The 26,921-nt window shown below is 38.7% G+C and overlaps 1 protein-coding gene across 8 annotated transcripts in view; it reads right to left on the reverse strand.

The window, feature by feature from the left end:
• The window catches only part of baiap2a (BAR/IMD domain containing adaptor protein 2a), a 73,722-nt gene that overhangs the window by 33,481 nt on the left and 13,320 nt on the right, over positions 1-26,921 (reverse strand). For all 8 annotated transcript variants that reach the window (XR_008907155.1, XM_056752737.1, XM_056752739.1 and 5 more), the window contains exons 2-3: positions 16,402-16,477; positions 11,006-11,092 (exon numbers count right to left, since the gene is read on the reverse strand). Coding sequence is in view for 7 of the 8 variants with exons in the window: in XM_056752737.1 (XP_056608715.1) it covers positions 11,006-11,092; positions 16,402-16,477 (163 nt within the window). In the remaining variant the exon portion in view is untranslated. The remainder of the gene's footprint in view (positions 1-11,005; positions 11,093-16,401; positions 16,478-26,921) is intronic.

Raw genomic sequence — 26,921 nt, forward strand, 5'->3', positions numbered from 1 at the left:
GCGTAATGCATCATCTCCCAAACAAAACCATTTTTTTTTCAATGGACGACACGATCTCCAAACAGCAATCATTTTTGGAGGTTTTCCACATATTCACTTTGTAATTTATCCCTGCATGTGGGCAGCAACAAAATCAAATAGAACATTAAATATGCTTACAGTAACATGAACTGCAAGACACATAACAATGAGCACCAGTCTTCACACAAATCTGCTCATTTGCATAAGTGAACAGCCTATACACACCCACATTTAGTCAATATTTGGGTTATACTTAATTTCTTCAGCAGAATACAAAAGAAGAGATTTTTAAGAAAGTTGGTAACCACACAACGTTGACGTCCATTGTATGGACACAACGTACGGAGACATCTTTTTAAAAGAATTTTATGTTCCACAGAAGAAAGACTCATACACTGGTTTTGAAAGACAAAAAGATGAATAAATAGCGACATGCATTTGAATGCAGTTTGACTCTAGCTTTCTATTATACATAGCTTGGCAAGCCGCTTTTAGCTACACTAGAGAAGAGTAAATCTGGACATCGTTGGTGAAGATATACTCTCTACCTCAATGACCTTTCACTCTCTTGGACTAAAATAGTTTTCAACAGAATGGTAAGGGCAGAAAGGCAGCCAATGGTTTTGATTTATTTTAGTTTAAGTGTGTATAAAATGCCAAGTAATACCACATTTTCCAAATAAGATTAATAAACAGCTGGAGAGTGGACATGGCAGGGCAGAGATCGTGTCCTACTGACCCACTAAAAGCTCAACGCTGCAGTGACATCTTCACCTCTCCATGTAGGACAGTCTCACTGCTGGCACAGATCCCTTAACCTAAGATGACACTTCGGCTAATGCCAATAAATAAGCGTGCAATGTAGCGTTAGCATGAACTGGAGAAGAGGGGAAACTAAAAGACCAATTTGCTACAAAGGGCAAGAAGTTCACCTAAAAAAGCATATAAATATCTGTAGCAAGTATTTTTAATACACGCAGTTAGTGTTGTGAAAACAAAGCAAAGGAACTGAAACGATACAGACACTTAACTCTAAAACCAACAAAAACAAAGAAATCCGTTTTTACCGAATTCCAAATTATTTTATTTACATTTTTCTAGATTATGTATTTACTGTTATAAAATAGCAAAATGGTTTATCATTTTACATTTTTTACATGTAAACATCTTACAGACATCTTCTAAATGTCTATAAGACAAGAAACGTCTCTGAGACATCAAATAGATGTCTCCTAGATGTATGTGTGCTACCAGGGTGTTTGCCTACATAAAAAATCTTTAGTATCCCATAGTATTTACTCATAAACTACAATAAAATATATTGTATATTGTAAAATATTGCAATATTGTGGTATATATCAACATAGCACAGGATAACTATGCATTACGCTTCCTGTACAGAGGTTCAGCTGTACACAGAATTTGTTACATTTCCTAATAAACACATATCACCACATGTGAAATCAGTATTTTGGTTTCTAATGACATGAAAATATCATGAGGCGATGTGTCAAACACTAGGCTTGTCCCACGAGGGATTGGTGTGTTTCTGTGGGGCACGTCTTTGTTCACTGTCAGAAGCTGAAGCGTTTGAGGTTTAGAGAAACAGGGACTGGAATGAGGTGAAGATCATAGGATCTGTAATCCTGACAGACAACACAGTGTGTGAATGTAGCCATTAGAGCTGACAAGGCTGCTGCTTGCACTCCAAACTGCAATTTCTGGCAGTTTTGGCAGTGAAGGGCAGCCGTGAGGGATCCTCTCAGCACAGCCTATGCTCTTCAGCGGATGGGCAGAGGAACGAGTAGACGAAGCCTCACGAAAAGGTGAAACTGAACTTTGTACTGCAAGGACATAGGGTGATGGTTATGGTAAAGAGCTGTGTATAGTTAACGTTCCGCATCCATCTTCGTCACGTGCGCGCACTAGGGATGTTACCGTGATGAAAAGCTCCCACCGGTTAATCGACGTATAAAAACACCGGTTGTATTGGTGACACCAGGGGTGAGGTGTTGTGGGGGGGGGGGTCGAAGATGCGGGCGTGCGCATGACACATTTTACTTTAAGTTTTAAAATAGCGGCAATTCGGGAACGGCAATTGCTTGATTTAATGGTGGGTTTAATATCTTAATAAAAACACAAAAAACAAAAAAAGTACAATGACATTTGCGTATATATTACACAGACCTTACAAAATGAAAAAATCACAGGACAAAAAAAAGCAAAAAAAAAAAGATTTATAACATTTTGTTAGATAAGTTGCCTATATAACAAAATGATTAATCACGGCACACATTGTGCAACAAATAAATAAATAAATATGAAACTAATAAGAAGGGAATAATAAATGAAAAACGTTTATGTGAAATAAATAAAAAATAAAAAATAAGAATGGAATACAAAAAAGAAAAACAGTGACACAGACTATCACAACAAGTCTAGCGCACACGAGGCAGTATTGCTTCCAAAGCACACTCAACAGCGGATGAACAAGCTCAACACATGCACAGTACATCACCCCCACACGTGCGGTTGTACGCGCATCCATCCGTCTCAAATATTGGGCTGCACTCATGAGGATGAAAATAAGCCATGCGGGCCGTGCAGATAGGGCCAGTTGCATGAACTTAGCCGCTAATTTAAGCCAACAAGTCGCACTGACTCGCAAATATTTTGAACCAATTAGTCTTACTTTTCAGATTTCAGTTAGACCAATCTACCTTTATATGTAACTGACTTTAAGAAGTTATGACCAGTCTCGAAGAAAAAAATGAGTCGAATAACTTGTAAGACTATCTCAAGTAGTTTTTGCAGCCGGACCACGGACAGCAGGACTATACATTGGCCTTAAGAGTGAACGAAAGATTCAGTTTAAACTATAATCTTGAACTCGAAAAGTACTTTTAGGTGTGTGAGAACAGGTTGGAGATAACTCCACAGGACAGTGGGCCTAGGGGGCGGATCAGAATATCCGTGATATACAGCTTCTCGAATGAGCCCGATACAAGAACACCCTAAAGCAAATCTAGTGACGACTTTATCTTGCTCCAAACTCACCTTGAATCAATCTGTTCTTGGACAAAGTCTACTGTTTTCTGACCCGTGTCCAGAGCACAGATTGATTTAGGAGTTATTGACGGTCCTGATAGAGACTAACTGTACAGACAGTGAGTTTTAAAGGACAAATGTCTGTATTTGTAGCTAGCAAGAAGCACACAGAAAAAAACAGCCAAGGTTCCGGAACAAATGCTCCTAAAACAAGTCCGGTTCAAAACATCATGAAACTCTCAACATACCGTACACAACACACAGCATCAATGAAGAAAACCCGGGCATGTATGTGTGTGACAGCATATCAAGGGCAAAGTAAGGAAATTAATGTGGGCCCTTACATTTCCCAGCATGCAGTGCAACTCTCAGAAATAGAGCAGGAGAAAGCAGGTCTCCTGGGATTGAAGCACAAGGCTAATAAAATAGCTCCAGTGCTCTCATTCCGATAGGCCCCGGTGAGCAAGAGCGAGCTTTGTCATGAGTTACTTGGAACATAGACACAGGTCTATTTAAAAAGAGTGACTGAGCAAAACACTTCCTACACTGAAGAAACAACAACAAAAACACCTCTCTGCTTTTTTTCATTTTCTAGCCATCATTAGACCAGTTCCTTTCTGTTTGACCAACACCAAAAGACAAATAATAGTGAAGAGTTTGCCTGTGCAGCAGTTCAGCAACACAAGTTACAATGTGAGTTTTCCGAGAAGTTTTATCATGTCACTATAAAAGCATGTTCCCATGTGGTTGCTAGGGTTTTCAGAGCTTTCAGCATGTTGGTAAGTGGTTGCTAGGGTGTTGAGTGGTTTTACCATGTTGCTATGTGGGTTTTAGAGCATTTTAAGTGGCTTAAGCATAACGCCACTGTGTGTGGTTGCTAGGGTGTTTTGGGTGATTTAAGCATGTTGTTATGTGGCTGCCAGGGTGTTCTGATTGATTTTGTAGTAGTTTTGTGGAAAACAATTCATCGAAAATTAATCTGCGTCAGTTTGACGGCTTGGGCGGACACCCGTCTATTCAACAATAAATCTGCTTCCCGCTCCATTTATGAAAATAAAGATCCAATTAATGTGCCGTGGAAAACACAAGCTAAGCAACCCTCTCTATATTTATACCTCATATTCCATTTAACTGGGACTTCATGTAATTTGTGTATTTTAAAGAAAAAAGGCCCCTGTCACATTTTTTCTATTATATGTTATGTTTAACATTAATATTTCTGCCTTTAAATTGGGACATAGTTTATAAGTCTATGAGAATATGCAAATAATTTCTATGGTGATTGGCTGGTTCAAATTATTTTTTTCATTCAGCCTCCATATTGTATAACTCGCATTCATATTGAAGTGCTCCATCTCCTCCCCCTTATAATGTCTCTATTACACGGTTTTACAGTCCTTGTCGCCACAGAAACACTCATACTGATGTGCAAGCTTCAAAACTGAAAACATTTGATAAATGTTGGCTAAATTGGCACTTTAAAAATGATTGAATTTCCAAAGCAATTTACAGCGCATTGAAGCTATACATTTCCTGGGAATCAAACCAGTGATCTTTGCACTGCTTACACAAAACAGTATTCTGGTATTGCTAGCATTTACAGTATTTCTGGCATAATTCTTCTAGTGAATAAGAGTTATTTCCCTGCAGTAAAAAATAGTATGCATAAATATGGCTCAGTTCTTGGTGCCGATAGCTGACAGCGTAGTTTAGTCTGCATGGTTCTTACAAGCAGGTGGAGTCCCATGTTGACATAAGAGAGTGCATCACCCTGAGCTATCCCTCTGGTAGAAACGACAGAAAAACACCCAAAGTTTGGGTGTGAATAAACATGAGTCACAAAAAGCCAGTTTAGAACTAGAACGAAGATGTTGGTTCATTGGTTGCTTCCAGTATACAGAATACCCCCAAACGTTGTATTGATAACTTAATCAAATGTGTCCGATGTAATTAAAGACACAATCTGTAACTTTTTGGGTTACTGAACATGTACATAAAACACTGTTGAAATCTGTGTCTTTACGGAGACGTCAAATTGACGTCATTTGAATTCAACACACATAAAGATAAGTACGTAAAGTAACCTGCAATTCAATGTTTCTAACAGAGATGGCGATATAGAAGCACATGTTATGTTCAAACTACATCTTTATGAAGTTCTAATTGTTTAGTTCGTCACGTCAAACAAAAGCAAAACAGAGCGAGAGGCAAGTTTCAACAAACTTTGTTCTCATGGTAACTGTCAGAAGGAGCATAGCGCCTTAAAGCAGCGAAGGACGGCACTTGATTTGTAGTACACCTTTTGAACGTCGTAGACAGTTTTTCTTTGCAAATCTTCATGGAGAAGCAGCAGCCCGCTTTACAGCCAACATCCGTGCTCAAATCTGGATTGGATTAATACATCACAGACAAGACGCTGAGAAAGTCGGCGAAAAAATGCATCGTAACCTTGTTATGCTCACGGAATGAAGTTACGAGTGGGAGCTCGCCGTGTTGTGACTTATCGTTTCTGGCCACTGTCTGCATGTGGACGGCTGAGACTGAGAAACATTGTGATGTGATAAAGCGAATGAAAAAAAACGAAAGAGATGGTGTGGGAGGATATGAGGGGGCGGTATGGTGACAGGGGCCTCATTATCCTAAACAAACCGTAAGCGTGGGAGTGTATGAGAGAGGGGGAGGAACAGCGTGTGTGTACTCACGCCTCCCTCAGCTGAGAATATTACGATCTCCACTGCAAACGCTTTGTGCATCCAAGGACATCATAAAGGAAAGCTATGCTTGCCCAGGCTCAAGTACGAGTGCGTGACTATGTTGATAAAATATCTGAGCGAATGTGCGGCTTTTAACGCAAGAGAGAGAGAAATATACAAGAAAACAGCGAAGGATGAAGTGAGGGGTAGAAATGCAGGAGCGCATGTAGGCGGAAACCATTTACAGTCTGTCTCGAACTAAACCCCCACGGCTCGCTCACCGAGAAAAAACACAGTCACACGGGACTACAAATTGCCCACAAGAAATTTTGCGTTCCACTTATCCACCGGGACATTTCCTAATCATAACAGAGATGAAACTATTTGTCCTTAAATGACAAGCATCATGTTTTAACATAGAGTTGAGATGAGTAAAGAAACCCTGTTATCATCTCGGAGGGGGGGGGGGGATGGGGGGGATGGTGGGGTCCCAGGCACAGCGGTGCTGGAGGGCATCAGTGGCATAAATGACTAGTTTACCATATCACAGAGAGTAGAACTATATGCATTGATGCTTTGTACTAAAGTCAGACTGAACTACTGAGTGCGTGGCCTGTTCTCAAGAGCAGGTGGAGTTGACTCACATGAGGGCATCACCATGAGTAATGCCTGTGGTAAAAGTCAAATGAGGTTTGAGTGAGGAACAAAAATATGTTTGGATGCGACCAAGGCAAACAATGATCATTTTGATTATTATCTTTAATCAAATCTAGCTACACTGTCGCTTTAATACATTGTGCAAAAACAGTAAGCCACTCAACCATCTATGTCAAAGTCTTTAATCTAGTAAGAAGCACATGTCTGTCTTCTGTACTAGTGTTGTAGTACTCGAGACTGGTCTTAGTCTTGAGACCGGTCTCAAGAACATTTTTTGATGGTCTTAGTCTCGTTTCAGTCTCGACTTTCTTTGGTCTTGGTCTCAGACTTTTTCTTGGTCTCGGGATTTTATTGCAGGATCGGTCAAGACCACAACTTTGGGAATTACACCAAGTTGCTGGTGCATTGTCTGATTTGTGTGTTAACATCATTCATGTGATTGGATGAAAAACTTCTGGCTTTAAAATCATTCACCACTTGTTCCTTATTTGACTCTTCGGTTACTTTTGTTACTCTTACTCCTGGTAAGAGAAGAATGGGGGATTGTCTTTAATAATTCTGTGACTACACACAGTGGCCCAGAATATCAGCGATGTCAATCTTGATTTTTTATTTTATAACATCCAGCTTGATAAAGATTTTGTATAATTATTCAATAAACCTTGAGTTAATAAGTGGCTTAAGTTTTAGACACAATCAAACACAAGTTTCTGTTCTATTTTGGCAGGTCCCAAACAGATCTACATTTACATTTATGCATTGGCACACGCTTTTATCCAAAGAGAGTACATTGTATTGTATTATATATTTGTTTCTGACTATGTGCAATCCCCTGGGTTCGAACCCACAACCTTGCGTTGTTAAAACAATGCTCTTACCACTGAGCTACAGGAGAAAATGTAAACTATAGCTGTAAATCAATGTAATTTAATCCAAATGCTTTAATGATGCCCGTGTGTGTTGTTATTACTTGACTGTAACGGGAAAAACTTTTGCACTGATTTTAAACCCTAATGCGCATAGCATTCCTGCAAGGAAAAGCCAAAGCTGCTCAATTAACAAGCACTCTCATGCACAGAAAACTCAAAACCTGCACATTATAAACTCTCTCCGGCGCGAACATTTCCATATATTGAAACCAAGTGCTTATATTTTTCAATATATGAAATCACCAATTCTTTATGTGATACTCAATATAGTAATATGTTAATGATGTATTATTCTAGATGTTTGCTAATATAACAGAAATTATATTATATTAAAATGAATAAATTGACAGTTAATACTGTATATAGGAGTATACATTTTCTTTGTATAAGGGTACGATGTAAAACGGACTACTTTTTACAATGGAGTACATTGTATATTGCCCTACTTACATTTAAAAAATTGCAGGAACTGTGTTCATGCGTAATGTTGTGTAATGCTATTATGTAACATTCCAAAGCAAAGCATGCTACATCTTTGTCATATGATCTCATTACATTCTTTCACTTTTCCTTGTGCAACGACTTATTGACATTTAATGAAGAAAAGAAAAATAAAGAAAGAAAGCATTTAAAGAGAAAACATAACTTCCTGGAACTATCTGAATGCTCCATGAACCATGTGACACGCAAAAATGTTAAACTTCCGTTGGCGCAACGCTCTCTCTAAATGTCTCTGACCTGAACAAGATAATCAGTGTCTTCAGGATTACCAAAGCTACAGACAGGTGATGTTTTTACATGGTTGGGAAACATTCTGCAGGACCCCATATCCCGCTGCCCGTATTCATTTCCCCGACACGTTTGAAAATGTTTTTGCATGCTTAAATCCTAGTGACCACACAGCTCATGTAGATCTTTCTTCCTACAGAGTTCAGTTCTACTTCAACATCACACACCTGAGACAGCTAATGAAGGTTTCCGGGTTCACTCAAAAATGATAGTCAGGTGCGTAAGTGCAGACTTGAAACTGCAGGAAGTTGCATAGCCAGGATTTAGATCCTCTGCTCTAATGCATACAGGAGGACTTGCTTTTATTCTGGAGTGATGAATGACACACACACACACACACACGTATCTATTATTCAAAGCACAATGACTCATTATGTGACGCTGCTGATGAACGAAACAAACCAAACCTGTCCATTATCTACACATTTTACAATGACGCATTATGCAATGACGCTGCAAACAGCCAACAAAGTCTTTATCAATATACAGTTAAATACACATACAAACAACATAGTTGGGTTTAAGATGAATACTTTACCATGATAACCACAGCGTCTCCTTAAATAAAACAATGGTATCTTAGTATAAGGGACTTCTATTAAAAATCGAAATTACAATGACAATAATATTGGTGCAGGAGCTAGAAACTTCTTTCACTGTTTGAAGGAGCCCCCGTGATTTTCAGTGTGACAGCAATTACGGTATCTTAGAGGAAACTGTGGTTACCATGGTAACAATTCGGTAAGAGTTGGCATCAGCCACCAGTGTCAGCAAAAAAAATAGTCTCATGCATCTCATACGGTTTAAAGAAGACTCTACATGAGATTTACAGCCGTAATTGTCATATTGATGTGAACCATTTTTGTAAAAGGTTTGTTTACAGTCAACGTATAAAATGTAAATCGAGAGAACTGCATTGTGTCGTACATCTAGAGAGGTACGAGGCATCCGGCACCAAGGCTGTGATTGACAGATCTGGATGTGATTCACTCTCATCGTGACAGCATAAGAGAAAGAGAGAGACGTGGATAGAGTGGGACTCAACTGCTAATAGCTTTTACCAGTTCAGATGAGAGGTGAACCACGCTGTTGATTGCTTTTTGTACAAGGAGGCTGTTTGCTCCGACTTGGTCCAGGAAACTCCCCTTGGAAATGAAATTATGCAGGCTAGACGCTGCTTTCATGTCATGTACAGCACTGGTGTACGGAGCCCCCCGACCGAATGCAGGGGGGTCCCCCGGGAGGATATCAGCCAATTAAATTCACATCTGAAGCAGTGTACTGTATACACTTAAGTTAGATGTTTTATAACACTTCGATGAGAGAGAAATGTTTCTCATTATCTGAAGGTGCATGCTTAAAGGGACAGTTCATTCAAAAACTAAAACTCACCCTCAAGTTGTTCCAAACCTGTATAAAGGTATTTGTCTTGTTAAAGAAAGACATTTGGAAGAATGTTAGCAACTGACATTGCTGAGGCATCATTGATTGGCAAGAAATATTTGTTGTATGTTTAACACAAAAGAAGATATTTTGAGGAATTAAGAAAAGCAAAAAGATTTAGGGCATCTTTGACTACCATTGTCATTTTGTCTCCTATAGTAGTCAGTGATGCCCCGGAAACGTCAGTCGCTATCATTCTTCCAAATATCTTTCTTTGTGTTCAACCAACAACGAGTGAGTAATTTTCTTTTTTGGGTGAACTGTCCCATTAAATGTCTAAAATGAGTCTTGTAGACAAAAGTATACTTATGCAAACTTTTTTCACCATTTCAAATAAAAATTTGGTTTAATAAAAATCTCTGATGATTGAAAATGTAATGAGTGTGACTAAATAATGAATAAAGAACAGCCAATAAGAGCACAGAATACTGAATTGAAACTCCTTCGACGTCGTTTAAAAAGCATCTCGGGTGAGAAACGACAAAATTATCAAATGACGAGATAATATTTTAGACATAAATTCTAGACCCAAAGAGTGATGATTCTCACACACAACTGGAAGAAAACAAACGCCGCGGTGAAGTTCGTAAACAGCCAGATTGAAACTTTTGGCAAAAAGATAAAAATGAAACATCTCAGTGGAGAAATATAAGTGTGTCTTCACTATTAATATACCCTCACTACAAACTTTCAAACATGAAATCACTGCTCACGGGCACAGTTTTACTGTTCGCAGTTTCCCACTGACTAACAGTCATTAGGAACCAAAAACATCCCCAAGAAAAGTCACCTGGGGCCCAATTTTACTTTAACAGTGGGGTGGATGTGAAGTTTACCCCGTGCCCAAAAGGGCTGAAAGTTCAGACCATAGAGATGTGTACAAAATACAGGGAAGTCATTGCAATGTCTCCAGTCAACTCCCACCTGCAAACAAGCATCTTTTAACACCACACACACTCAGAGTTCACCAGTTCTAAACGCAACTCCTGTAGCAGCGAAATAATATTTCAAGGCGCCGGAAAAGGAAATGTTCCAGCACTCAAACTAGCTCGGCTTTTTAAACTGATCATAAATGATGCATTGGTAAGTTTCCGTGGCGCGTAGCAGATGGATTCCCGAACACCGCTGACAGCCCTTTGACTTCATTTCCCTCACAAACTACAGAAATTGAGTTGGTGAAATAAGGAATGATTTACGCCGACACACAAACCAACTCCGAAATGCGTTCGATTTTAAAAGTAAAAAGCTTCTCATGGGTACAAATTGTCAGCGGAACTGACATTTGTGTTTAATGAAAGCAGTGTCGGTGCTTTGCAGAGCATCTGGATCCATTAGTGTGTGTTTTGTGGTGTCATAACAGATCAAGCCACGCCACCTGTGAAAGCTCGTGAGGGGGCGGAGCTAAAACACAACGATGAGACTCACCCAAATCCTTCGATCCCTGACTTTCACTGGCCAGCTCGCCCATTCTCACCAGCGCGTCAAAATAACCTTTGGCTGCAAACGTCACACCTGCAAAATAGAGGAAAGAGCAAAGTTGGGGAAAAATGTGTCAGAAATCTATGGGGGGAGTGGTGTAAAATGAGCAAGTTGGTAAGTTGATCCACCCACTGTCTCTCAGCGGCTCTCCTGTTTTTGCCAAGTCGTTGATGTCCTTAGGACAACATCCTGTTGACCCCGGGACAACATTTAAATCAACCAATCAGATTTTAGAAATAAATTTAAAGTTATTTTTAGTTTAATCTTCCAACCAGGATTAGGTGCCTCTAGACCATTGTTTTTCACTTAACATTTCCCTCTGGATTTAGTGGTAAATTGTGGTTAGTGTTGGGGTTTGGTGTGGGTTTAGGTTCTATTTATAAAACCTGTTTATAAAAATGTTGTCCTTAGGTCAACAAAATATGTGTCTTGAGGACATCAACAAATTGGCAGAATCAGGTCGAGCGCATCTCAAGCAACTGTTGTCATTTGACCATACATTTTAGAATCGGCCATTATTTCTGACAGAATGTGAAATGTGAAGCACATGGGAGAATTGGACAGCATAAATTGTGACCTTGGACAAAAAAAAAATTGTCTTATGGGGAAATTGAGATGTTTCCATAATCTGAAAGTTGAATAAGCAAGCTTTCTTTTAATGTACGTGATTATGTAATAATGTAATTATGTTCTTTTAATCTTTGTAAGTTGTTACAATAGGACAATACCTGGGGGAGATACAGCCGTTTAAAACTCTGGAATCTGAAAGTATAAAATACTAAATATTGAGAAAATCGCCTTTGAAGTTGTTAATCAGGGGCACTGTGACATGCCATCCACTCACAAAAACAAGGTTTTATATATTAAGTTAGAAAATTTCAATATATCGTCGAGGAACATGATCTTTACTTAATATCCTAATGATTTTTGGCAAAAAAGAACAATATCATTTTGACCCTCGGCTGTGTACGCAGATGTCAACACAGCTGGGTAATGAGCAGAAGAAAAATGGACGAGTCCGAACCACAACAGGAAGCAGAATCTGTTTTACAGGAAACACATTTAGATCTAGCCTCTTCTGACAATGGAAATTTTGCCTTTTTTAACCAGACCAGCCCAGCCGTCTCCCTCCACAGTTTCCCAATCCCATGCCTCATTACTGTCTTAATATGTCAACTTCGGTGTAAAAAATAAACCTCAATCTCAAAACAACTCTCTGTGTGTGTGTGGGAGAGACAATGAATAAGATTTTCCCTTTTGAACACTGGCTGCTCTAGATTGATTTAAACCGAGCGGTAACCTTCCGGTCACTCATGAAACCAACGAGGAAGTGACTCGAACTCCCATTCCTTGACTGGCCGCTAGAGACCGGCTCCAAAACAGAGCAGAATCTCGTTGAGTCCCATATCCCAAGATAAAAACATGTTTACAGCCTGGTGCAAAAAAAAGATTCATTGCTAAGTTTGTCTTTCATTACACCTGTAAGGGAGGGGATTTAAATTGAATGAACCCTCTAAATACTGCCTAATTAAGGGCGTGGCCACTTGAGTGACAGGTGGCTTCACCAAGCAGGCAAATCAGCTCGACCCACATCCCGCCCTTTTTGTCCATTTTCAATTAATCACAATTGAGTGATGCCATGGTAACGCGCTGCCCAAGAAACAAGCCCACTTAAGGCTTAAGAATTGCTCCTATACATGTGCTGATAAATGTATAAAAGCAATTAATGGATAAAAGCATCTACAATATACATAACAGTAAATATAAGAATCCTGGGAACAGCAAAACAGATGCATTCTCATTTACATTCACAAGTTTGGCAGATACTTATCCAAATCGACAAACGGTTTTACATTTTTATCATCTGCACGTTCCCCTGGGAGTTGAACCCATGACTTTGGTGTTGCTAGCGGCATGTTCTACCAATAGCTGTTGCTATGCTGGACTCTGCAGCAGTGTTGGCAGAACACATTGTATAGAGCAGAGGAAAGGAACAGACTGACCCACTCAACTCATAACAGTCTGATCTTTCCTAACAGACATGCTCTTTGGTTTAACATATTTCAGAGGTCTGAGGTCACTTTCCATGACTGAATAAAGATCTTAACATGAAACTAACATGTAATCTCTGCTCAAATACTTCTGATACTGTAGAATGAACAAGACTGAATCTCATAAACCCAAAAAGATTTCTACATGTCAAAACATCTGCTTTGAATAACTTTAGATTATTTAGGAATGAATAATTCAAACATGTTCATTCTACACTAGTAATTTGGTAACTGTGGTTTTTGTGGTAATTGTGTAGTAACCAATTGTTTTGGTGTATTGATTAGAATTGGCCAAACCACGGTTCTACTACAGTAACCATGGTTTTGGGGGGTTTAACTGTAGTAAAACCATGGTTGATATAAGGTTGATTTGAAATTGTTGGGTGAAATTGGTTTAAACCTAGCTCTTTGGTTAGATCAACCCAGAAAATGATTATACTTAAATCAACAACGCAGAATTGCGGGTTTACACAACCCAGTGTAGGTTAAAGGGATCATTCACCACAAAATGAAAATTCTGTCATGGATTACCCACTCTCTAGTTGTTCCAAACCTGGATACATTTCTTTGTTCTGATGAACACAGATAAAGATATTAGGACGAATGCTTGTCCCCAAACAGTTCTTGGACCCCATTGACTACCAAAGTGGGAAAAATCCCAATGGTAGTCAGAAGGATCCCAGAACTGTTTGCTCTCCTACATACTTTAAAATATATTATTTTGTCTTCAACAGAACAAAAAATTATAAAGCAAATTTTCCTTCTATGTTATTCATTCCATTTCAGAACTGTTTGGTCTACAAGCATTCTTCTGAATATCTTTCTCTGTGTTCATCAGAGCAAAGAAATGTACACAGATTTGGAACAACTCGAAGGTGAGAAAATTATGACAGAATATAAATTTTTGGGTGAAGGGTTCCTTTAAATTACAACCCAACGATTGGCTTTTCACATTTCACTGCATGTTCTTTACACTACATAGAATGGTTTTATGTAGAAAAATCTAAATGATACATGACTTTATCTGGGTTTTCACAGGCAGGGTCACAGTTTATTTTCGAGTGTTTGAGCTACTAGAATAAAATCTGTTCTTTTAAAACAAGAACACAGAATTACCAAAGAGTTACCATTTCAAGTGTTACTGTCTGAACGTGTTTGAACCTGATACAGTGGCGTAAAATCAAAGCCAATTATTTAAACAAAGTAAGTACATCAAAAATTGTTCTTGCATGCCTATCTACACATTGCTACAAACACACAGCTGGAGAGCTCTGAATGATATCCGGAGTGGTATTCCCCCAGAAGATGTACAGAATGACCAGCACGTGTGATGTCATGATCTGGTGGTTCTTGTAGTCGAGTGAAAAGCTTCCAAAGACAATAGAGCCGCTGATATGTCTCCTTCACTGGCTCTGTACATCCCTCACAGAGAGTGCCGAAAGCGGGCATGGTAAAATTGGATAGCCGTCTGCTCTTCTTTATTCAATCAGAAATCAATCTTGACCTTCATCTTCATCTGCATCTGCAGAGTATGTGGAAAACCGTGCACAGCTTTGGGCATGAGCAGAGGCCACAAAAACCAGTTGAGCAAACAATTGATCAGGTGGACCAGCTGTGGCTCTGATTAAGTAAGGGAAGATTGAAAGAGCAGACTGTTGCTCTCCTGTAGGGCCGTGAGTGTATGTGCGCATTGGTAGTTGATCTTATTTTGAGGTGAGATTACGCAGAACTACACCTGACAGATGAGACCAACACCTGTATGTTCTTCCTAAATTTTATATTGTTTTTCCATCAGAAGTCTTCCGAGTTGGATGGGCTGGTGAAGCATAGACAGATTTGTAGATGCATTGGTTTAACATGAGTTGGAGAGGCTGGTCCTCTCAATGTTTCCCTCTGCAACATTTGTTATTCAGCAATAACGCTGTGTCGCACCTGAATCTTCAATACAACCACACATTTTAGCTGCGAGGTTTGCAGTCTGTCCTCAATGAGGTACTTTAAGAAAGATTGCCTTTTTTTTTAAGTCCAACTCGAAATAAACCAAGAATTATTAACCGTGTACTTGAGTTTTAATACGGTTTGTTCACAAGACAGCACGCAGTTAAAAATACAGTAATAAAATTCAGACCAGAGTTTGTATACACTTGTACCAATTATTGTTCGGTGCGATTCCTCAAAGCATTCAAGGAAATATTGAGGAATCATTACAATCCGTACAGTTTTCGTCCCTATTCGTCTCGTTAGCGCTTTGAAACTCTCTGTCTTTACTCCATGTCATAACATACTGCTCTTAGTGCATTCATCCGTCTTTCTCTGCCTGAGGCTCTGAAACAAGTCAGCAAGAACAATACCAGTCAGAAATAATAAATGGTGGAAGAGAGCTTAGCTGACTTTGTGTCTGAGTGATTTCCTAAAAACACGGGACGGGCGGTGAAGGCATGGCCTGAGACCAAAAGAGGATTATTGGTAATTCTGGTGGGCTTAGAAGCCCAGGGGCTCACGGCAGACCCCCGTTTCCAACACCACGGGGGAAGTCGGTTAGGAAACAATCCTGTTTTTCCACTCTGTATCTACCCTACAAAACTGACAAACTGCTCTTCACACAACAGTTGTGTAATTTGTTCCACAACTATTTGCTCCCTATGGGAAGCATCCTGAAGCATATGGACCCCTGCGTCCAGTCACCCTGTGTCCGAGTTTAAGAGTCTTCAACCGATCCTTAATACTCGGAAGATTCAAGAGAAATCTGTCTCTAAGACTCTAAGACACATAAACAACCCCCAAACCTGGAGATGGGACTTCTGGGTAGTTTCAGTGTGCTGTGACTCTTAAAGACACATGCCTGCCCGACCGGTGAAGGTTTTGAAGGCACTGTCCGCTCGAGGCTGTCGAAGCAAGATTACATGTGCGAAAACCCAACACACGCATCGCCGGCCGATTGTCTGGCTTTCATCAGTCACCTAACACACAAAGCCTTCAAAGTGGTCCGATTGTTCCTCTGTCTAATGGCTAAATATCAAATCATCAGCGAGGCAGGGCACATTATCTCCTCTTTGAATGCCTTCATCAATCGAGTGTTTGTTCGGCCCATCTAAGCTCAGGCAGTGTCATGGGCTGTGCGAGCGGCGATAAGGCTGTGTGGCCATCTGAATGACAGGGTGACAAATATTGTCATCTTCTTCAAATGAAGCGCCGTAAATGGCGAACGGGAAGGAGTGGAGGGTTTGGATAGCTGCCTGGACGCCTGATGATAGAAAGACACGGCCGGAGGTGTAATTGGGAGGTACTTACTGGAGAGAGCCTTCTCGTAGTTCTTCCCCATGGCGATGAAGTTCCGCAAACAGGGGTTGAACTGCTCCATGATGGTCTGAAAGAGAATAGAAGATTGGGTTATCAGCAAAAGCTTGCATGGGTCATTGGCAGACCAACATGGGAGATGATAGCATCAGATTGTCTCTTAACTTTTTTAAAGGGGTCATAAATTGAGAAAACAAAATTTTCTAATTTAAAGGAACAACTTTTTAAACTCAAAACTTTAATCAAGAGTGCTGTTATTGAAATCAAGCTGCCCAAACACTTTGTGTCTGATTTTGTTTCAGTATGACATGCAACAAAAGACAGCATCAATGCCTACTCCTCCGGAAGCGAGTTCCGGTGCCATCGCTCCAAAGTCTATGGGTTCTTTGAATGGGTTTTCGGTAAATCGCCCTCAATAAGGTCTGTGGTAAACAAACCTCAAAATATTTTCATGTTTTATTCTATGACATAAAACACACCAATTAACTCATTCCCCGCCAGCCTTTTAAAAACCAGCCTACGCCAGCGGTTTTTAACATTTACACCCAAATTTAATGGCTCACAGTAAAATTTCTGTAAAGAATATATGGACAAACAATATGTCAAATGAAAGAACAGAGTCTCAGCTTTTAAACAAAAGAAACCATATTCTTCTATCTTCATTTATTCGTTTTTTATCACTCCGTAGATGTGGGTAGGTTTGATTAAACAGCAGAGATAATTAACGTTTTTTGTCAAAGATTCCACCCAAATTCCACTCAGAACTATCATTAAAAACCACTAAAACATATACGTTCTAGGTTCTGGGATTCTGTACTTTTTCCCAAAGGTGTGTAATAGCGCCACCGTTTTTTTTTTAAATGACCAGATGACCCGTCAATGGCGGTGAAAGAGTTAAAACCCGATTTTCTAAAGCCTTATTGTGTCTTAAAAACAGCGTTTGCTAACAAGTTGCTAAAAGCGACTTGCTCATCGCGCATAAAAAGCTCACAAATAATGCAACATGGGCACAAATCTCTTAAAAAGTAGATGTGGATTCATTCACAGAGTAATTATTTTCCAGGGAACACATTTTTAATACAGTTTAAAAGAGTTGTCGGAGGCTTGGTGACGTTGATATCGTGCGCCCATAGTACGGTCTGTTTATAGCATCATGTTAGATTTTTACTTCTGCCAATTGTATTTCGGCTTCAAAAGAATCAAATGTTATGTTAATTTGTGATCTTCCAAAAGTCTACGGGCAAATTGGCTTTCGGTCGAGGTAACCAGCTCGGTGCTAACTTCTGGGGTTAGCCTACAAAAATAAATCCTCTCTGAGGTACTGGATTGTTTTTTAGCTCCGCCCACAAATGTGTGCATATACATTTACGCATTTGGCAGATGCTTTTATCCAAAGCGACTTGCATTGCATTATACTACACATTTGTTCCTTGGGCTTAAACCCAAGACCTTCGTGTTGCTAGCGCTATGATCAAACCACTGAGCTACAGGAAAGCATGTATTAGGAAGCGAGACAACATGATTGATCAAGCAACCATAAGAGTTTCCACCAAGGTTAAAATTGCATTCTGTGCTAATGTTAGAAAAGCGTAAATAAAATATTCACATTTTACTGTAGATTTGTTTTCAATTGAGACAAAAAAATATAATACAGATTATACTGGATCCAAAGTAATTTAATCCAAGTCTTGAAGAATAAACACGTCTATCGAAGAGAGCGTAAAAAACAAGAATAAAAAACATCCTAGTACTTATAAAAATACATTATAAAAGTCTCATGAACTCATGAAGCATAATTCTGATCACTTCTCCTAACATAATATGAAAAAATATATAATTTGGTACTCCACTTTCTAATGAAACTTGTTTACCAAGAAACTCTTGCTAGTAAAGCAAAAACAACAACGCACTTCCCTTAAACACACGACAAATGATGGCGATCACATCTGTGGATCTGAGGACCACTCTTTACTCGTATAAACACAAACACAACATGCTGAAGATGTTTCCATTTTCATCCATGCAAAAACTGTCCATAGCATCATCCCTCTTTCGCACCAACCACCGTTCCACACTGCATTAAACAGAGTTTGATTTTTCTGGTGGGAGGTAAGCAGACATTCGTTCTGAGAGAAGTGAGGTGGAGCACTAGCGAAGCGCTTTGACATTTTGTTTTATCATTCGAGATGTTGTTTAGAAGATGAGAGAAAGAGAAAGTATTACTAGAGTCATGTGTTAGGAGTTAACGAACATATTGTGCTCCTAAAGTGTTAGCGTGCGACTAGGGCTTATTATACTGTCAGACAACGTATCCGTTTAGGGAAGGGCTGCTACGACTGGGGTTTGTCGATGTAGCGCCGGTAAATCATCTCGAAGCTAGAGCAACCAAAATAAACACTTTACTGCCATGCCGTAATCCTTCGGTGATTCTCACTCGAGCGGGCATCTGTCATATCATCCGCAGCATCATCCACTTTCCCTTCAGGGCTTCCACCAATTAGAGCAGCCTCAGTTTGCCGGGGCCTTAAGGTTAACAAAGTCCTGAAGCTGACAGCACATCACCACTGCGGAACCCTGCATTCTTCCTCTTTAATCCACCATGGATAACTGTACAACCCCAAATTTAATAACTGGACAGGAAACTCACGACCATTCATTCACATACGACAACTCAAAACAGTATTGCACAGTATACATATGTATGGTTATATTTCGGACTTTACTGTTCACATTCTTCAAGCATGTGCTTAAAGTCCCCCTGTGGTAAAAATCGGTCAACACTATCGTTGAGTATTTTCTCGGTTTACCAAAAACAGTCTCAAATACAAAGTTTAAATACGCCCATCTTTTTCTATGTCACAAAAAGAGCCATTGAGAGAGAGAGTCGCGTCAGCTCCGTTGACTCCAATGTAGGGCTGAAACGATTAGTCGACATTGTCGACAAATATTCTTGTTGTCGAGTAGTCGTTTTGATTACGTGACTTAATTTAAAGGCCTGCAATATCACAATTTGACCGCTACGGCACTGTAACGCTAGAGTGTAATGCAGCCTTCCTGAATGCTATCGCAGTAGAAGGACACGCAGCGAGAATTATGGCGGAGTACAAACGAATGCGAACAAGTAAAGTGTGGGAAAGATTTACCAAATTGAAAACGACAAAATGCGGTTGTGTAATGCAAGCAAGGCGGAACTTGCCTTTCACATCAGCACAACCTGCATGCTGGAGTATTTAAAAGGAAACATCCCGGAGAATGAGCCGAAGAGAGGCGAGTGTTCTCAATCTAGACCTAACTAACTAATTTAGCGGTAAATCTTTTTATGAGAGAATGCAATAATAACAGCAATGATAATAACAACAATAATCATATAATTACAGTTATGTTTTTATTTGTTTTGCAAAGTAAAAAGCTTTGATCGAGTTTAAAAGTCAAGCCTGTTTTGATTATTATAACACTATTAGGTATTACATGAGAGGAAAATCCTTATAAGAGAGGGAAGTTAAGTGATAGGAGTCATATCTTGACTTTATTTTAAAATATTTTATTCTGTTTCTTGCTCTTTTCATTAACTCTTTCACCGACATGATTGATGATTTATCTCATCATTTAAAAAAAACGGTTCCCCGACAAACGAGTTATAACGGCAATCAGTGGTTATACTGCTGAACAGCAGGTGGCGCTGTTACACACCTTTCGGGAAAATACAGAATCCTAGAACCTAAGTTTATTTCTTATCGGTTTTTAATAATTGTTCTGTGTAATCTGTGCGGAATCTTTGACAAAAAAAACTAATTGATTCAAAATTATCTTTTAATCAAAGTGATGCATTTTTGAAGAAACCTACCCACATCTAAGGAGTGATAAAAAAAGATCTAATCAAGATACTCAAATCAAGAGACTCTATTCTTTCATTGGACATATTGTTTGTCCATATATTCTATACAGAAAATGTAGTGTGAGCCTTCAAAGTTTGGTTAAAATGTAAGAAAACACTGGCGTAGGCTGGCAACTTTTTTTTTTAAAGGCTGACGGGGAATGAGTTAAACTGAACTGTTTCTAGAGAGAGAGTATTTGTGTGATTCGATTTGGACAGAATCAGCAAACTTAAAGAGAGTAACCAGTTGGTTCAAGTTCATTAAAGCAAATTTCAATAGCTGAATTGATTTCATTCATTACGTAAATTATCTATACCTCAATGTTTTAACTAGTTGCAAAAGCTGATTAATCATTAAAAACGTATTGATTAGTCATTGAAATAATAGCTGTTTAATGGATCGAATAATCGTTAGATTAATCGACTATCAAAATAATCGTTTGTTGCAGCCCTACTCCAATGGAACAGTTTTTTCACAGCAATGGCGGTTCGTGGAGCCTCTCAATGGTTCCCAGAAGTTACTAGTAGCGCATGGAGCTGCGGCTAAACAGACCAACTGAGGTAAACTTTTAACAAACTAAAGAAGTCGTTTAATGAATAAAAAATTAAAAAAGAAAGAAATATTTAATTAAAAGAAATAACAACAAGGATCCATGAATCACATGTCGCAGCTCTTTCTCTCTATGGCTCTGGTCACAAATATGTTGTGACTAATCACATCATACAGTTACAGGAGTGGATCAAATAGTCGCAGAGCAATTGAGGAAGAGTCACGTCAACTCCGTTCACATAAATGGAAGATTTTTTCACAGCAGTGACTGTTCGGAGCCTTTCAGTAGTTTGCAGAACATACTAGAAATACAGGTTCAGTAGAACAAACGGACTGAGATTAACTTTTAAGATATAAAAAAAAATTAAGATCACAAAAAGAACACCCCTTACTTTCTGGAACTCTACATTAATCATGTGACTTTTGCATATTTTGAACTTCCATTGTTAAGACTCTCAGAGCATTAGCATATTCCACGAATCCTCCTTTACTAAATGAAGCAATAATTGCAGTGAAGCAAGAATGAGTTACATTCAAGCGATTTAAAGAGAATGAAGATATTACTTTCACAAAATTGACTACCATAGTAGGCAAACTAAAGTAGGAAACAAAATTAAAATGTAAAATGTTGCTTAAGCAAAAAACTAAAATACGATCACTAATATTTTTAATAAAATACATAAAAAACAAAAACAAATAAAAAAACACAGTTTCAGAGCAAAAAAAGCAATTGACAAAAGCACAAAACAAAATTCCTTAATGAACATGAAAACGGTTACGGTATAAAAATAAAAGCTAATCGAAAATAACACCACAGCATATATATGTGCACAATGTATAGATACTCTTGACTTTGTATTGATTTAATCCTTAAAGTGTATGTAGGCAATGTTTCATACATGAGGTATTAAGTTAAAACATTGTCGGCTGCCTAAAACAGAAGACATATTTGGGCTGACTCCACCAAACTGATTTGGGTCAGATATAAATAGTTATACACCAAGATACTTTAAAAAGCACTGACGAAAAGTAAATATTTCATTAAAACATCAAACATATAATGATTGCGAGTTCTCGACACATTTTTAGCTGTGACCGTGAGACAAGAGCATGTATGCCTTGGGCTTCAGGGGCTTGACATGACGTCACAGGTCACCTTTCTGCTTCTGTCTCTGGGCAGCTCTAAAAGTGGGACTGCACCTGACTGTGAGAAAGATGAAGCTGAGCCACTCACTCCATTAAATGAAGGACGAAAATACACATTTATTAAACATTTGCATATTCTTTATATTTATGCTTTTCATGGCTCAATTGCAAGCGTTGGCAGAAATTGGCACAGCAGAGAGACAGTCAAAGGGAAAATTCACCCAAAAATGAAAATTCTGTCATCATTTACTCGAGTTGTTCCAAATCTAAAATTTCTTTGTTCTGATGAACACGGAGAAAGATATTTGGAAGAATGTGTATAACCAGACAGATTTCCCCCCCATTGACTTCCATAGTAGGAAAAAACATCTATCCATTTAGATTATATTAAACCTTAAATTCGGAATATTTAAGGGCGTGGCCACTTGAGTGACAGGTGTCCATTTAGCGGTCACATAGACATTTTTTGTGTAGTTGTAATTTACCTCAATTGTGAGCTGTAAACCGCTGTAAACGTTTAAATGTCAACCGTCAATACATCGAGCTTGGCGGGCGTGGTTTGTTTCAAAACCAGGCACGTCAGCTCCACCCATGTCCTACATCTTTGCCCATATTCGATTATACGGAAGTGACACGCGATTCCAAGATGGCGACGAACGGCTCCGCCTAATTTAGGCTTCATTTTTACTCTTCAAAAAACCTACGGGTGACGTCACAGACATCACTTCTATATTTCATAAAGTCTATGGCTTTAACACGGCTTCAAGGGAACTCATGGGATGAGAGGGTGAGATACAAATGCTGAGCTTGACCACTCTCTCCTCTGAAGGATGAAAGACTTTCTCAAGGGTTTTTCATCATTTTTTACCTACCCTTTGACACGCTCTCCTCTCCTTTCTTTATTCCCTCTGCAATCCCTCCATAACGCCCTATACCTCACTAAAAAGATATCGGCAACATCCTTGTAATATGTGAGGGCATGGAAATGAGAAAGAGAGAGAACTCGGGAGTACAATGAAGAGAGGTGGAGATGCTAAGAGCCAGGCGCTACATGTGGGTGGTTTACATAACGGTTAGGCGAGACCAGGTCTGGGCATGTGGCACTCCTGCCACACAGCATTTTAAGGCACTGTAGACACCGTTTTTGACATAATCCATACTTATAAATGCGACATCACATGTACATCATCACATTGGAAAAAGCAATGCCAGAATGCCTTAGGATGAGCCCATTAAACAAACAAACAAAAACAAAAAATTCTAACACATCAGACAAACAGATGGAATGCTGACTGTATAGGCCTACTCATATTTTATTTACTGTAATTCAAACACTTCAATTATTTATATCATTCACCCTCTGTACTACTAAACAAACTTCCGTTCTTCGCTAACGTTGTCGTTGTTAATGCTAGGTACAGTTAGCAAGATGTAAAGCCAACACTCCGTTCACATGAATCACATTTGTCAAGAGCCAAGTGAGGTCGGAAGGAGTGGCCAAGGTTTTGGATGGTTTCTTTTCTATATTCTGTCAGCGTTGCTAATTTTATCATCCCAGTCCTCGTGTGCTACATCTGCCAGCCTAATTGAGAGCGCTATTTGGAATACGAGGCCAACATACGCTTTGTGTCTACAAGCTTGGTTATTCGTGACTATCGGTAAAGGGGACGTGTGCAGCACATTCACTTCTGTGACAAGGCATGAAAACCATGACAAAAACGGTGACTGAAAAGCAAGAATATGTTTGGTTGAAGTGTAAATCGGCATAAAACTTCGCAGTATGCAAAAAGGTGTTTATGAGTAACAGCAGCAACAAAATCTGAAATGCAATATTAAACAAAAAAATCAAAAAGCAAGAAAACAAACTGAGATATTAAGTTTCCCCGCAATGTCCTTGAAACATGAAAGACTGAATTGTTAGAGGTAAGATTGGTGGGAACGCCTAAGCTCTTACTTAGCTTCCAGCCTACAAATCATGTCCTGACTAGCACTCAAAATGCATTCAAACAGACATGCTGTAACAAAGTTTTGACCTTTCATCTGCTATGAAGGCTTGACTGTTTACTGCTAACCTTAGCGAAACTTCATCTATGGGGTGCATTTATGGATTTATTAATTAATTGAATCTTTCACTGCCTAAGAGTCATGGTGAAACAAACATTTATGGGATGAGCGAGCATGCCATTACAATATCATAACGGGGAAACTCTGGACATGATTTCATTACCTGTCAATTAAAGAGCTGCTATTGGTCATTACACATTTTCAGTAAAACAAATGCGTCTCTTTTGTACCACATCAAATCACACATCACATCGTAATTACATATTCTGGGAATTGGTTGGAATTTTTCAGGATTACTTGACGCTGAAGGAATTTGCATCTGCTGAGCTACCTGAGGTTAAGTGACTTGCTCCAGAGCTTAAAGGTGAAAACCTCCACTCCGTCACTTACCAGTTCTTTTGCTTGGAAAGTATATTTTTCTCTAATTTAACTGCCACAACTCCTCGCAATTCCCTCGTGAACACCGTTTGAGGAACCTTGAGGAATACATTGTATATTGCAGTATAGCAATATATTGAATAATACAATACATCAAGAATTGCTGCTTTATATTTATTGAAAAAAATCTCATGTTTTTCTTGTGTTAGTTTGCTGTATTCTTAAATAAAACAAACCAAGTTATTCAGTTTAATTGATATGACTTGAAATGCAACTCTTCATATTAAATGTATGAAAATGTATGATTACTTAATAAAACGTATCTTTTCCACGTTAATCAGAGGGTTTGTCCAAACCAACCCCGGCCGTTCCTATTTTAAAAACGGTTTCTATTTCTGCGACGTCGCAGCTGACAGCTCCGCCCACACAAAGGTCCCATTCGATGTAAGTTCTGAACCTCATGAATATGAATCGCCACACATGGATGAGGACAGTGTTAAGTACGTTACTTTGAAAAAGTAATAAAAAACTAGTTACTAATTACATATTCAACAGTGTAATTAGATTACTGTACAATTTTCGGTCTTCAAAAAGTATTTAGTTACTTATTACTAATTACTTTCTATATCCTACATCAACCTTGACTAGTTAAGTGTTTCAAGGATAGACATGGCACGGGTTATTTAATTCATTCAAATAAATAATATTAAACTCCATTAAGTAGTATTAACTGACTAAAGTATTACAAATTTGAGAATCATACATTAAAGCACAGATTTTAAAGTAAGACTTTGAATTTTGATGTCAATTCCACCATTGCACACTCATATATTACATAAATAATTTAGTTACATCAAAAGTAAATAATAAAATTACAGAAAAAATAAGAGTAATCCCTTACTTTACTTTTCCACGGGGAAAGTAATTAAATTACAGTAACAAATTACTTGGTAACTAGTTACACCAAACACTGGATGAGGACAGCCTATATACGTTTGATTACATACGTTTAGATTCTACAATTATAACATAGCGTCTGGTGAGGTATCACTGAAGTCATGAGAACAAGACGCATCTCTCTTTGTGCGCTCTTAAACTGCAGCATGCGAGGCAGCGTGGAAAGTGAGAAAAACTGTTCTGATTGGCAATGTTTGGTGATTGATTCTCGCGTCCAGCCCCTTTTCCGCGTTCGGTATGGCCAAACAAATTGCTTATCGCAGGAATATCATTGCGTCGTGTTTGGTTAGGATGCGGTGTAACACACCATATGCAGGGCTCAACCCGACAATGTTACGATTACCTGCTAATTTAACCAATGCACCATGTCCCCCGTCATTTACGATACTGCTATGCACCCAGAGGCTGATTTGAATGCCTGGCATTGCCCCTGACAGCTTGGAAATAAAGAAGACTGGAGTTAGCAATATAGAGAATGTCGCTGTAAAAAGCATCTAAGAACAGGAACAGACTGCAAGACATTTTTGTAGTTATGAATTATTTTGCTCTTATCATCAGCCAAATAATTATTTTTCTTCGAGCTGGGCATTAGACCAAGAGTTCACATAAACTGCTATTCTGTGCATGACTTCTTAGAGTATAAATGTTATTTATGATATAACTGACAATTGTGTGTTGATTTATTGAAAATTAATGCACACCCTGAGGTGGTAATGCAGCATTACACTTTGCGATTGCCTCAGTTTTCAATAATGCAACGACCTGTAGTAAATACTTTAGTTTATACCATCCCTGCCATACCTACATACTTGTGAGTACACTGTTATTAAAAAGGCAGGTTATTATCAGAAATTGTCAATTGAAATCAATATTTCTATGCATACCGAAAAATCAGAGAAAATCATCCTGAGAAAAACAGCATTGTTGGCAGGCAGAAAGGTAAACTAGATTTGCATTTCTGGTAAGAAATAGCAGTGCTTGCAAGGCAGAAAAGGAATGTGTTATGGATTTAGCCTTTGGTTCAGCAGAAATGAAATGCCGCTTCGCCGTTGTCATGAAACTAAGCATGCGCCTACTGTATTTTTCTAATCTGCTGTGCCAGGACCTGAAATTCATTTCTAAAAAGTAGGAAAAGCTCTGTTACCTTATCTATAAAATGTCTACTTCACCCAAGTCACTGTATTTGTATAGCGTTTCTTCACAATTGTTTCAGAAACATGTAAAAAGCCTTTGTCCAGCAGACAAGCCATGTGTGAGATTCTGCATTATGATCTCACATGTTTCCCAGAGCAGTGATGCAATCATGCCGATTTATATTCATGTTGCTGATTATGGAAAATGAGAATTTTAAATAATTAAGTCCTGCAAAACGAACCTTGTTTCTAAAACATTAACATCATATGTAGGCAAAACAGAAAAAAACATAGGCCTTCTCAATTTAGAGACTGTTTAAAGTTAGACAATACACTGTTAAAAAAATATACATTTTTGGGCAGATAGGGCACCAGAAATATTTTTTTAAAAAAAAGAGTAAAATGACAAGGT

This window comes from Triplophysa dalaica, chromosome 7, assembly GCF_015846415.1.
Source record: "Triplophysa dalaica isolate WHDGS20190420 chromosome 7, ASM1584641v1, whole genome shotgun sequence".
NCBI classification, from domain to species: Eukaryota; Metazoa; Chordata; class Actinopteri; order Cypriniformes; family Nemacheilidae; genus Triplophysa; species Triplophysa dalaica.